Source organism: Clarias gariepinus, chromosome 4 (assembly GCF_024256425.1).
Source record: "Clarias gariepinus isolate MV-2021 ecotype Netherlands chromosome 4, CGAR_prim_01v2, whole genome shotgun sequence".
NCBI lineage: Eukaryota > Metazoa > Chordata > Actinopteri > Siluriformes > Clariidae > Clarias > Clarias gariepinus.
Window position 1 is genome coordinate 28925866 of NC_071103.1, and position 13735 is coordinate 28939600.

Consider the following 13735-nt stretch of genomic DNA (forward strand, 5'->3'; position numbering starts at 1 on the left):
AATGTCCTAAAGAAGTTTTCTTCTATTCTATTCTATTCTATTCTATTCTATTCTATTTAAAATCTTCTTACATTTAAAAAATGAGACCAATCCCCCCCTTGCTTATTTTGCTGAATCCTTTTACAAAATTTGATGTAGAAATTAGATTTGCCTTTATTTAAGTGGGGCTTCCTAGCTAGCACATCCCGATTCCTTGCTCTGACAGCTCATATCATCTTACTGGATAGGCATGACAGCTCAACACGTCCTACTGAACTCTCATAAAAGCTCATATTTCTGCTTTTCAAGCACACCATCCACATCTGCTTCATGGACAGTTATGAAAGTCTAATACCATTTTATTGAACAATTAAGACAGTCTTCTCTTTTGCATGATTACCATGATTTCCCTGCTTCACCAGCTGTGCTTTGTCAGACCGCTCTGCCACTTGCTCTGCTTCCCTACTTGGCTGCAAATCACAGGTGTCTAAATCATCTGCTGAATAGCCATTTATAATACTACTTGACATATCCTGAAAAGAAGCATTCACCTTGTTCCCGAGATGAATGCTGTGGATATGTAATGAGGCTTGGGGGTGTTGACACCTCTTGCTGTTAGCACAGAATGCTGTTCCTGCATGCTGAACTCCTGAATTTTTTTGGCCCTTTTTTTCCTGTTCCGTTATGAACTTGCCTCTTCCTGCCCCTACTCCCTTTCCTGAACCCCGTCCTGCCCCGGTAGACTCTCCTGTGGGTGAGGAGTGGTCCCCGTGGAGTGTATGCTCAGCTACTTGTGGCGAAGGCTGGCAGAGTCGCACACGCTTCTGTGTTTCAGCCTCGTACAGCACGCAGTGCAGTGGGCCACTGCGTGAGCAGAGACCCTGCAACAACACCGCCGTGTGCCCAGGTAAGAGAAGCCCACCCCACCCCCCTTTCCAATACCATCAGCCTCTCTGTTCCTGAAGCTCCAAGTACCTACAGTATATACCAACTGTCCAGCTGAGGCCCATCCTCCCTGAGCACTGTTTGGCAAGATAGTAATGGGATTAAATAGAGCATAGCATGACATATACTGTACCAGCAGTGCCAAACTTTTTTCCATGGCATGATGTTTGGTGTCTCCCTCTCCATCCCCTCCTCTTTCTCCCTTTCCCCCTTTTTACTCCTTCTTTCTCTCTGCTTTTTAAAAGAAGCGCACATCAGACAATACCCATATCTAAACACCTCTGATATATACATACAAAAGCCACCCATATAAAGAATACACAGAATAGTTCCCAAAGTACAAAGAGTCATGCCTTATATAACATTTAAAATGTTAAATTGCATCATATATGGTGGTTTGCATGTCTCAGCGTTTTAACAAAATACATGTGCAGTATTGTTTTTTTTTTTATTTGTTTGGGTAGTTTATTTTGGGTGAGTGCCGATGTGGTTTTGTGTGAGGACCGGTGTTTTTCTCTCTATAAATCATCCCCTAGCCGCTCTGATTGCAGTGCACGGTGCGTGGGATGAGTGGTCTCCATGGAGTCTGTGTTCTTCTACCTGTGGTCGTGGATATAGGGACCGCACACGCACTTGTAAGCCACCACAGTTTGGAGGTGATGAGTGCGTGGGCCCAGAGAAACAGACCAAATTCTGCAACATCGCTGTCTGCCCAGGTAAAGATCTTTAAATAAAGAGTGGCTCATTTAGCCTTAATGACTTCTATCAAGTGTCACAATTAAAGGCAGATGAGAGTCTGTGTAGGAGGGGGGTATTGAAAGGATTTCTCTGCCTCATTCAGAGAGATGGTGACTAAGGGAGCTTTTAAACCACTCTAAAATGGACTTGGCAACAAAAGGCTCTCTTTGTATATCCTGCCCATTTTTTTTTGTTTCCCCTCCCAGTGGATGGTGTGTGGAACGAGTGGTCCAGTTGGAGCTCTTGCTCAGTTTCATGCTCGAATGGGACCATGCAGCGCACACGTGAGTGTAATGGCCCATCATACGGTGGCTCAGAATGCCAGGGTGAGTGGCTGCAGATGCGTGACTGCTTCCTAAGGGAGTGCCCTGTTGATGGACAATGGCAGCAGTGGAGTCCCTGGTCGAGCTGTACCAAGACTTGTGGTGGGGGGAGCCAGCAGAGGCAGAGAGTGTGCTATGGACCCTTCTTTGCCGGGGAGCCATGCCCAGGAGACCGTGTGGAAATACAGCGTTGCATGGAGAAGAGATGCCCAGGTGCAATGCTAATAATGCCAGACAATGTTTTACTTGTCTATCTATCTATCTATCTATCTATCTATCTATCTATCTATCTATCTATCTATCTATCTATCTATCTATCTATCTATCTATCTATCTATCTATCCATCTATCTATCCATCTATCTATCTATCTATCTATCTATCTATCTATCTATCTATCTATCTATCTATCTATCTATCTATCTATCTATCTATCTATCTAAATCAAATTATTTTTTATATGTACCACAGAACCCCATGAGATTTGTGACGAGGAGAACTTCTCAAATGTAGTGTGGAAGAAAACTCCTGCTGGAGATACAGCAGCTGTGCGCTGCCCACCAAATGCTGCTGGTTAGAGGCCAACTTGACCTCAATCAAACATACACCTGCATGGCTCATCACTATTCTTAGCATCATTCAGCTTCAGTGCTGTCAAACTGAACAAACCACCTACTTCACATTTAAGAAACCAAAAAGGAACCTGACTTATTTAATGTAACATTTAATTAGTAATTATGGCATTAGTTCATATTGGTTCTTGTGAACTTATTTTGATTCATGGACAGAATAAGAAAAGGAAATAAAACATGACTGGGTGGTATGATACTTTTACCATACCAAAGTTAAATATTTTTCTATGACAGCATATTCCAAAGTTTCTTAATATACCGCAGTAATGTAACAACCATTATTAATTTTTCAGTAAATGTTTATAGTTCTTTATTAACCATTTGCAGTTATGTTGTAATGTTGTAAAATTTCAGTAAAATTAGCTATTTTTTCATTATAGAATTATAGCTGCCTTTCTTTTTTAGTTAATATTAGTTAGTCATGTTACCAAAGAATCAGAAAGAAAGAATTGTTGCAGATCGCTGGCAATGGCAAGTCCTTATATATATTTTGCATAAATGTCTACTTATATATTTCCCAAATATATGATATAATTAATGTTATCTAATGCTGTATAATATGTAAAATAATGTCCAATAATAGAAGATCCCTCTACTTGGGTTCCCAAATAAAGCAAAAGAAGTGTTGTTGTAGGAGTTCTAAACACCAAAATTGCATTATCAATTAAAAAAAATAATCACATGACTCATGAAGTTATGGTTATTTTCAGGGATATGTCTTGTATTTGCACCTTTCCTTGTATTTTGTGAACTATTCTTTATATGTGTTACTGTGTATTACTGCTTCAGGCACAATATTTCGTCGATGCTCTTTGGATGAGGAAGGAATTGCCTACTGGGAAAGCCCTTCTTACATGAAGTGCATCTCTAACGATTACCGCAGCATCCAAACACTGGTGAGCACTCAGATGACAGTACACTGACCAAAACTTGGTCCACATATTTGTGAAAACTTAAAAATGCTTAGAATGCAAATCATTTCCTTAGACCCGAGACCACCTGTCAAAGGCACAGAGAGGGCTTGTGGGAGACGGAGTTTCAGAGGTTATGAACAAACTGAGGGTGACTTCCAGTGAGGGGACAAGCTACAGTGGAGACTTGCTGGCTATAATCGACATCCTGAAGAACATGACAGAAATATTTAGGAGGTCTTACTACAGCCCCAGCAGTGCTGACATGAGGGTTAGTGCAGCACAGTATTTTACTCAGAGACAGACAGTGGGACAACTGATCTATACTGTTACACTATATGAAACTGTATTATGTGCTGGTTTGGTCTACAGAATTTTGTTCAGTCAGTTAGTAACCTGCTGATGGAAGAAAACAGAGAGAGATGGGAAGAAGCACAGCTGGTGAGTTTTGCCTTCTACTTTAGTACATACACACATACTGTACATACATACATACATACATACTGTACATACATACATACATACATACATACATACATACATACATACTGTACATACATACATACATACATACATACATACATAGATGGAACTCCTATTTATTCTAAATTCAATACATGCATAGTGAAATATTTCACTCTAAGTTTTTAAAATAGAGTTAAATCCTATTCATACAGTACTAGAAAATTGTCCAGAAAATGATCATCGTCACCTTCCACAAGCAGGGTAAGAAACAGAAGGTGCTGTATTGATATTCATCGACAGTTGACTAGAAGGAAAAAGTGTGGTAGGAAACAGTGCATAAGCAAAAGGATGATTTATTTTGCAATGTTCTGCAGTCTTAAGAAGATTGTCCAACAAAGACGATTTATGAACTTGGCAGAGCTTCACAAGGAGTGAAGTGAGGCTGGAGTTAGTGCATTAAGAGCCACCATGCACAGCTGCCCATAGGAAATAGGCTTTAATTGTTGCATTTCTAGACACTCCTAAACTATAACTTTAGTGAACTGCATTTTTAGTGAACTTTCCAACCTTATAGTCAACTATCAATAAATATGCTTCGATGCAACACTCTGCAAACAGTCAGCCCTTTCAATGATTAACATTGTGACTTACCCCTCTTGTGGAAAATTGTGTTCTGTGCAACTGTCAAGTCAGCAGTCTTCTTCCTAAAAGCGTTTGTGTGTACTGAACTAGACAGAGAGATACAGGGCATTTATACTGTACCAATAGCAATCTTCTTAAACTCGAAATGTAATATTCTGATATTTTGATATATAAATCTAGGAATAACAAACACATTACTTTTTTTCAAAGGTGTATTACCCAAGGAAGAGTCTTGATTTTAGAAAATCATGACAATGGTAAAAAATTTTTTTTTTAAAAAGCAGGACAAAATGCAGTATTAATAAGGTTAACTTACCTTTAAACTTAAAAAGTTGTTTTATTTTTCAGTTTGATGTTGTTTAAACAAATTGAAACTAACATTAAAGTCTGTCATTTGGTTCAGAATTCAAAGGCCAAGTAGATAGTGTAGCATAAATGGAACCCATTATTTATGCTTCTTAGATCCAAGCATATTCTCAAATGAGCTGTTTTGGTGGCACAATAGGAATCTACACAATATAAGGGATAATATTTTTGGTTTTAATGTTATGGTTGATCAGTGTATGACTAATTCATTATTACATTAGGTTCTGAAGCTGTTCTTATCACTTATTTAACTTTTGTTCTGGTACAAATTTGTAAATGTCAGAGAGGGGGAGACAAAGTGAGAGGAAGAGAGTGCAGCAGGTATGACTCAGATGTGGTCTGGTGTGGGTCTGGAAGAAGAGTGTGAACTGGTTGAGCATTCCAGAGAGATGAGCTTTCGTTTTCCTTCTTCAGTCCTTAAACATTTAGACATTCAATCTGCATCAATACGAATCAGTTGTAGATTAGGACCACATCTGTACCACACTATGTGACATTTTTTATTTGAATCTACATTTGACTACACTGATAATTTATTAATAATTTATTTTCACTTGCATTTGGGTTGATAGATATGCATAAGTGTATGTTTAATTTAACACAAAACAATAAACATATTAATTTATAGTTGCAATACAATGTTAACTGTTTATTATTTATGTCACAAAATTTAAATATTTAAAATAAGTCAACAGTCTCATTTTAAATGTACACACTCATTTGATGCAATGGAAATGACAATTAGTCTTTGGAGTGTGGGAGGAAACCAGAGTATCCGGAGGAAACATCCACCAAGCCTGAAAAAGGCATGTACCCGTTTCTTTGTTCAGGTGCGGGTATGATCGGACGGCCTTCACTTCCTGCTCTTGTGGCTTCAAAAATCCATGTCTGATTCAATACCCAATGTACAGTGCTTCGGTCAGTGCCAAGTGGTTATGGTTCGTTAACTGTTAGGCCTGCTTTCCTCAGTTCGCCCATTACCTATTTCAGGTGTTTTAGATCCTGCCAGCTACGTGAGTGGATGATGACATTGTTTAAATAAGCAGAGACATAGGTGGTGGTTTCTCAGGACGATGTCCATGAACTGCTAAAATGTAGCTGGGGCACCATAGAGACCGAGGGGCAGAACCCGATACTGCCAATGGCCATGATCATTCGTAAAGACGTTTTTTTTCCTTTAGCCTCCAGGGTAAGGGCTGTCTGCCAGTAGCCTTTAGTGAGGTCGAGGTGGTCATCCTTTTGCCGACTTGGGCAACACCCCAACCTAGTCCATCCCAATCCAATCCTGTAAATGGTGATATTTTCTGGCACACATGATAGCGCATGCAGAAGTTGCAAACCTTCACATTAAGCTTTTCAATACTGTTGGTGATCCCCGAGTCGAAGGTGCCAGATGCACGACTGTGTCAACTTTGGCCTGGGAAACCACTGAAAGTTCAACATCGGTTCCTCTACGAGTAGTATGAAAATATAGCAAGTTATTCTTTACCAGAAAACACAGGGCTGCTGGGTTGCTCCGGCTGCACCCTCTATTATTACTACCTGACCCCAGCAGTTTTTAAGCTGCTGGTCCTCTTGCTGTACCTGGGAGAAACTACCGTCTTTCTCGACAAGTTGTGATATAGACACAAGGGGAATAGAGGAATCACTTCACCATCCGAAGGCAGTTGCACCAACAATGCCAGCAACATCAATGCCATCTTTCTCCACTGCACTCTGCAGCGACTATGCAGGACACTTTTTCCGTCAGTAAGCCGGAACAGGCAATTCTGGAATTATGCCAGGTTTAAGATTGTTTTTACCCAGGTGGAAACTTCCACCAATCGCCATGGACACAAGTGATGGGCATGGGGTTGCATGGAAGTGCATTGGATGGCACCACTGAGGGGCATGCAAGCATGACATCACTTCCAGTGTCGAGCTGCGCAGAAAGCAGTGCCCCTCAACCTTTACCCAGTGTGTTGGAGGGGCTTTGGCTCATCAGGGGGAGACTCAGGCAGCAGCGGAGGAGCCAGTTCTTTTTGAAACTGGGAGTAAAGTCTGGGCAAACTTCTGTCGGGAAACTTTTGCTTTTCTTGTCACAATGAAAGCATGGTTAATGCTCCTTCCAGCCTATTGACCATTTCTCGCATTTTTGCGCTTGTTGCTGGATGCTCATTTCAAGCATGTGTCCCCAGTATTCTTTGTGGGGCCTTTGAGCGCCTGGTTCTGTTCCATGTGCTGCATTATCCACCAATGTAACAGGTCTAGGACATGGAAGGAACACACAGGAAGCAGATGTTAAAGTCACACAAAATGAGATTTTTTTTAATAAGCACTTTGAAACAACTTATAATCTTGCAGTCTTAATGAAGTTAATATCTGTATAAGCAATTTAGCTCTGTAGGAGCCTCAGCGAATGGGTCCATGGGTCGGTGCTCAGATGAGGACTGGGATCATGGGTCGGTGCTCAGATGGTGCGGTGTCCTTGATGTTGCACAGAGGTGTGCAGCACAGGTGAAACAAGACAGCGTTGAGCAGGTGGCGTGATGCAGGCAGAGACAGCAGGGCGCATGCAAGAACAGGAGGCCAGCAGCTTTTTTCTTGGTGAAGTGGATTCAGAATGAGACAGGTGTGAGTACATGCACAGATACTCTCTACCCACTGGACGGAATCGGAGAGGCCCAGACAGTTCTTGGTCCTCTCCAGGTGCTGGACTTATTCCACTCATCAGGTGATGTGGATCCTATTGACTTCACTTCATATGACATCACTTCATATTGGAAGATGGGTGATCTTATCCTGGAGGTAGTTGAGGCTTCTTCCTCATCATTCAGGTGCCCTTGAGTAAAGAATATATTAGGGGGTGAGTTGAAGTCATCTGAGATGTAGGCTGCTCTAATAATTCACAATCCTCTGTCCTTAACTGGCCACTCTCTTTCCTGAGGTCGCAAGGAATACATGCAGGGAAATATTATTTTATCTGTTCTCCTTCTTCTGACTGGGAATATGATGGGGCATCGACCTCATCTGTAACCACGGTGTGGGAGATAAGTTGCTCTTTTTGACTTCCATGGGTTTTGTAGGGATTCAGGCCCTCTTGTAAAGTTCTTATCAAACAGTATGTTGTACAACTTATCTATCTGTCTTGAAAGACCATGTAAAACATTGCTATTGAATAAATTATGTTGTTTAGTATCTGATGGCAACCTTTAAAAAACTGTTTGATGAGAACTTGGCAAGAGCAATGTCCTTTTGTAAAACATTCTACTTTTATTTTTTGTACTTCTATTTCTTGGCCAGTATTAATATTTTAGTCTTAAAAATGAATCATCAATATTTCAATGTTATCTGCATTTAAACATACAGTACATTCAATACAACTAGCGAGAATAGAAACTAATCAAAAAAGAAAACTAATCGCAATTAGCACTGTAATGCTAACAATTAGTAACCATATGAGCTCACATAAACTATTACAAAACAACTAATGTAACACTCACTTTAAATGTGTGTATGCCTACACATTCTTGATGTTTTAGGGATTTGGGAGAATTAAAACAGGGGACAGATTAAGCAACGGGAAAGTGTTTTTCTCTTAATATAAAGTAAAAAAGAATTAATCCATGAGTCCATATACAGTAGATATTTAATGAATGTAATACTTTAGCATTGTAGTAATGTCAGTAGTAGTAGTATTAATACTGATTCAAAGTGCTATTTAGTGCTCTTGTGTGCAGGCACCCCCTAGTGGCCCTTCGGACTCCATGCATCCTATTTACACCCTGGTCATCCCTACCCACAAACATTCCTCCACAGCTGTCATCTTCCTTTAACACCCCTACCATTTCAAAGGCTTGGGTGGTTTCATCCTTTTCTTGGCATTGTTATCTTTCAGCTAGGTCCTAACATTAAGGAACTCTTTCATCTGGTGGAGGATTTTGTTGATGTCATTAGCCTCCGCATGAAGAACTTTCAAGATAATTATGAGGTCACCGATAACCTTGGTGAGTCATATTATGCTCTGCTGTTTTTAAAACATGTTATGCCACGGTTGTATTTAAAAGTGAATATACTGTACATGTACAGAGAATTCATTAAAATCCCTTCCTGTCAGAGGAGTTCTTTTGTTTTGTTTTTGTTACATTATTTTCTGGAATTGGAAATGTCGTGAACACTGTTTTAGAAATTTCTCAATGTGAAGTAAACATTCCCCTGAGGTGTTAACGCTTCTGCTGGGAAAAGCAGGTGTATATACATTTGCCCAGATCCTGTAGCTCTGGGCATTCGCAGGGCGTTCATATCCCGCTGTGATCCACCCACAATTCCACAGCACAGGGCCCACATGGGAGATGTGCTTTACTCATACACAGAAACTGGCAGAGACAGGCAGGAGATGAGCTGTTTCTCACTAGGACACTCAGGGGGACCAAAAATGGCAGATTGGAGAGAAGCAGGTGGGGGTGTGTGGGAGAGCAGTTCTTAACCATCACCTGTCAGAAATGCATGTCCAGCTAGGGAACTGTCATCTGTCCCTGAGCAAATGGTTTCTTACTCCCACACCTAATTACATGCATGCAACACACAGGCAGTAAAATAAGCATTTTAAATACATTATGTAGAGCTAATAAACCTGAGGAATTATCTGAATTTGCTGAAGCACTGTATCTGTTTATTTTAGTTTTAATGACTATCTGTGTGTCTTTCTACAGTGTTGAGCCTTCACAAGCGACCTGTTGCAGGCAACTCTGATATCAGCTTTCCAAAAAGAGGGTGGATGGGCTTGGAGGACTGGGCTCGCAACTCTGAGGACAAAGTCACCATCTCGAAGAGCATTGTCTCCTCTGGTAACCCAGGTGGGTAGCTTGGACATATTTTATGCAACACACACAAGTAAACATTTATGTTTTAAGGCTATTATTTTGAGATCTTCAAATTTAAGGGTGTTTCTGCACTTAGCCTGCATACCTCTTTCAGGACCAAGGAGCCATTTGAGACCTATTTATGGAAGAGCTCAAAATCGTGTTTGCTTTTACGTTAAAGAATTGCTTCCATATTTGCCTTTGAGTGTGTAAGCTTGAGAGACATTTACATTTATGTTCAATTTCATTGAAGCACAGCAATTTTTATCATGGTGCAGGAATATTTGAACACTTTGACGGCAAAATGCAATAAACACCATTTTTTGGCAATGGCAAGTTATTTACTTTTCGAACACCAGGTTGTATATAACAAAATGTTACATCTCAAAACCTCTACATATCCTTATTTTAGCCACTTTAAACTTCCATGTTTTTGGCAAACCATGACATTGGATGCCCGCACTTTAATAGCACAAGTTGACAGAAAGCCAAATACATTGTTGTTTTTTTATGTCAGGGAATTAAAACAGCGACCGCTGTGAGTGAAATAAATGAGTTCAGGGTGGATTTAGATCCCCCCCAAAAATACTGTTTATACTCTTTTCCTGCATTGCAGTTACCCCCGCATGAACTACAGGTAAGCATCGCTTAAAGTCTATGATATGTTCTGTGAAATAGGAAATTTTGCGACTTGGATGTTGTGCAAACACAATATTAAATATTTAAAAAAGCTAAGTGGGATATTGCATTGTAACCTTCTGTTTCACTTACACCTTTCTCCTTTTTCCTCCTACGGCTGTCCAGTCAGTTTTTTTTTGTTTGTTTGTTTGTTTGTTTGTTTATTAGCACTGGTTCATGCAATAGGGAGCCATGATCCACTTACAAATATTAAGCAGACAAATGCTGTTAAAACACTCTAAATACATGCAAACTTTGTTTGCAAGAGACATGTGATATCCGGTGCATTTGCTTTAAATGAATGCAATATACAACATGATTGTAATATACAGCTCATCACTCTACTCTTGATAAGGTGCTGTCTTCAAGTACTGAATTACTGTAAAGTGTAAAACTGGTGAAGATGTTTTTCTATTTCTTCTAATGTTTCTCATCACCTTTAAAATTCTTTGTAATTAAAAAGATTTTAATTGGAGCAAAACTCTTTTCCTTGATCTAATTTTATAGTTACTCACTACAAAAGCACAGATTCCTATATTTTATTTCCCATGTTTTTATATATTTATTCAAACTTATTCAAAATATTATTGACTCCAAGCTGAATACTTAAACAGACACAACCACAACTGCACACTGATTTATCCATTGTGACCAATCTGTGAGAGGTGTAGTTATACCTGTTTGAAAAATCACACAAAATTAACATTGATGTATCCAAATCCATTTTGACATAATTTTTTGGCAGTTGTGCTTTTTAACACCCTTGTAACTCAAACAAAACATGTACAAAATATAACCTATTGGTCAGATTTTTCACAAAGATTCACATTCATGACTATACGTGACTTTTATGTGACTCTTATATGGATCCGTCTGTCACTTTGATACAGTACGTCTTTGCTTACATTATCTGGGTTAAAACACATCATATTTGGGTGATCCCTCATTTTTTTTTTTAACCAACGGGTGTGATTTTACCAAAAATATGCTTAGGATTTTGCTTTTGAGGATGGCAAGCAATTTGTTGAAGGTATTTGCTGAGGTCCAGAAATAGGGAGAAAGCCAGTCACCTCTTTTTACTGTTTCAGAAGCTATTGCTAGCACTGCTATGAAATCTCTGCGCTGCGGGTGCTGACTGGAATCAGCGAGAGCATGTCACATGTCTGTGTATCAGATAGCTATCCAATATAGAATCACACACGAAAATGACTTAGAGCCGATACGAAAAAACATTAGATTTGTGCATTTAGACAGCCATAAAAAAGCAGATCTGTGTCAAATAAGGGTAAAATATTAGAATTATGACGGGTAATGTGAATGTAGCTCTATTTTTGCAGAACCAAGACTCAGACATACTGTACATAATACATACATACAAATGCCGGTACAATACATGTACTAATAGGTGTCCAAAAGTATCCATAGTCTTATACAGACTGAGATCTATTAAAAAGAAAAAAACTTTTGTTTCATGTATAGGAGGAGCAGTGTGCTGAGATTTGTTTGTCCAAACATAGACAACATTAAAGAAGTTCCCTCCCCTGTGACTATGCTAATAGGGCAGTTGCTGCTTAATCAGGAGTCAACAGGAGCCAATCAAGAGCAATTAGGTCTAATTTCCACTCCCAATAGGAGCTCCGTTTCCATGACACTCGGAGTAGATTGATAACAAGTCAAGTTTGGGGCATGCTGAGAGTGGTGCTTATATGAAATAAACTTTGTGATCTTTGAGAGCTCAGACAAAAACTCCAGAGGATATTTTCTCCATGACTCTACTGTTTCTCCCATAGCGGCTGTAGCTGTTTTGTACTGACAGATAGAGTGAGTGGAAGCAGACAAGAATAAAAGTGTCCCCAGGGATTGGAGGGAAGTATCTCAGCCTCTTTGTGTTCTCCTCCCCTCCATAACCATGCAGGCTCAGCTGCAGCCCCAGAGGTGTAGTCTGTGTACACACTGCCTGGCTGCCAGTCTCGCCCTCCTTCCTAACTCACTCTCTCTGTGTCTGCCAGCCTCACACTGTGAGTGTGTGTGTGTGTGTTTTGTTTGCATATATTCAAGCCCTGGGCTCTGTCCAGCTCTGCTACTTCTTCCTTTCCAGCTGTGAAGCGTGTCTCCATTGTGGGACGTTTTCCCACGCTTCATGTGTCTGCTTTTTTTATTAGAGGTTCGTCAATGCTTTGAAATTACAGACCTAATATGCAAATATGTGCCACCATTACAGCCCATGTAAAAGAGTGCTTATGTGATTCAGATGTCGCTGTGCATGACAAGCATATATATCGACCCTTTCACAGGAAGTATAGAAACACTGAATGAAAGAAATTAGAGCAATATTTTCCTGCTTGCTTTTACATGATATTGTGTGTTGCATTCCTTGAATTCCCTAAATTCCTTGAATGGTCTAGGTCAAGGTAGATCTGGAGGCTATTCCAGAAACACTAAGTGCAAGGTTTAAGAAACCCTGTACAGTATGATATGCCAGTCTGTCACAGGGAACCATGTACACATTCAATCATGGGACACTTTAGCAAAGCCAGTCATGTTTTTGCAGGGGGCAGAACCTGGAGAACCTGGAGGAAACCCACATAAGTCAGTAACCAAAGCTTACTCAAGAACTCTTGAGCTGCAGGGTGGCTGTCTGCTGTCCCCTTGCCAATTTAAGCTTTCCTTTGTGTGTGTGTTTGCATTTCAGCTGAAGATGAGGCTTCAGCATTTGTTACCGGCATTGTCCTCTACAGAAACCTTGGCAGTATCCTGTCTCTTCAGAGGTAAGCATCTACATCACTTCACCGTCTTCTTGTGATTTATACAACTTTGCTCGGTCTTTTCATGCTTCTGCTATTCTAGGCTGAAATGCAATGAGCAGGAACTGATTGCAGTTCTGTGGGTTATTAATTCATTCAGTATGCTGTTTATACCTAATACACAATTACAGGAAAATTACTTCAAGGTTAATAGCTGGGAAGGTAGAAATAGGTCTGATGTTTTCTCATTTTGTTAATTCATAGTAGTATTTTAAATTTTTAATTAATTTCCTTTTTGTGGTATCTTCCTCTTGCCCTTGAACACTGCCTTTTTTTTTCCTCTCTTTTTTTTATCATTCTGAATGTGTTCGTGTGGGTTCTGGGAAAGACACCAGCTGACAGAAACACTCATTCTGAGTGATTATGTACTTGTACGTGTGTGTTTGTGTGCGTTCATGTGAGTGTAAGCAGA

General features: G+C 39.9%; 1 protein-coding gene across 4 annotated transcripts in view; it reads left to right on the forward strand.

Annotated features, from left to right (window-relative positions):
* The window catches only part of adgrb1a (adhesion G protein-coupled receptor B1a), a 99107-nt gene that overhangs the window by 47458 nt on the left and 37914 nt on the right, over window positions 1–13735 (forward strand). For 2 of the 4 annotated variants that reach the window (XM_053494580.1, XM_053494582.1), the window contains exons 6-15: window positions 722–886; window positions 1461–1640; window positions 1869–2198; window positions 2456–2557; window positions 3406–3512; window positions 3604–3798; window positions 3900–3968; window positions 8878–8986; window positions 9692–9835; window positions 13212–13287. In XM_053494580.1, coding sequence (XP_053350555.1) covers window positions 722–886; window positions 1461–1640; window positions 1869–2198; window positions 2456–2557; window positions 3406–3512; window positions 3604–3798; window positions 3900–3968; window positions 8878–8986; window positions 9692–9835; window positions 13212–13287 — 1477 coding nt within the window. The remainder of the gene's footprint in view (window positions 1–721; window positions 887–1460; window positions 1641–1868; window positions 2199–2455; window positions 2558–3405; window positions 3513–3603; window positions 3799–3899; window positions 3969–8877; window positions 8987–9691; window positions 9836–13211; window positions 13288–13735) is intronic. The other 2 variants (XM_053494581.1, XM_053494583.1) reach the window with 1 other exon arrangement.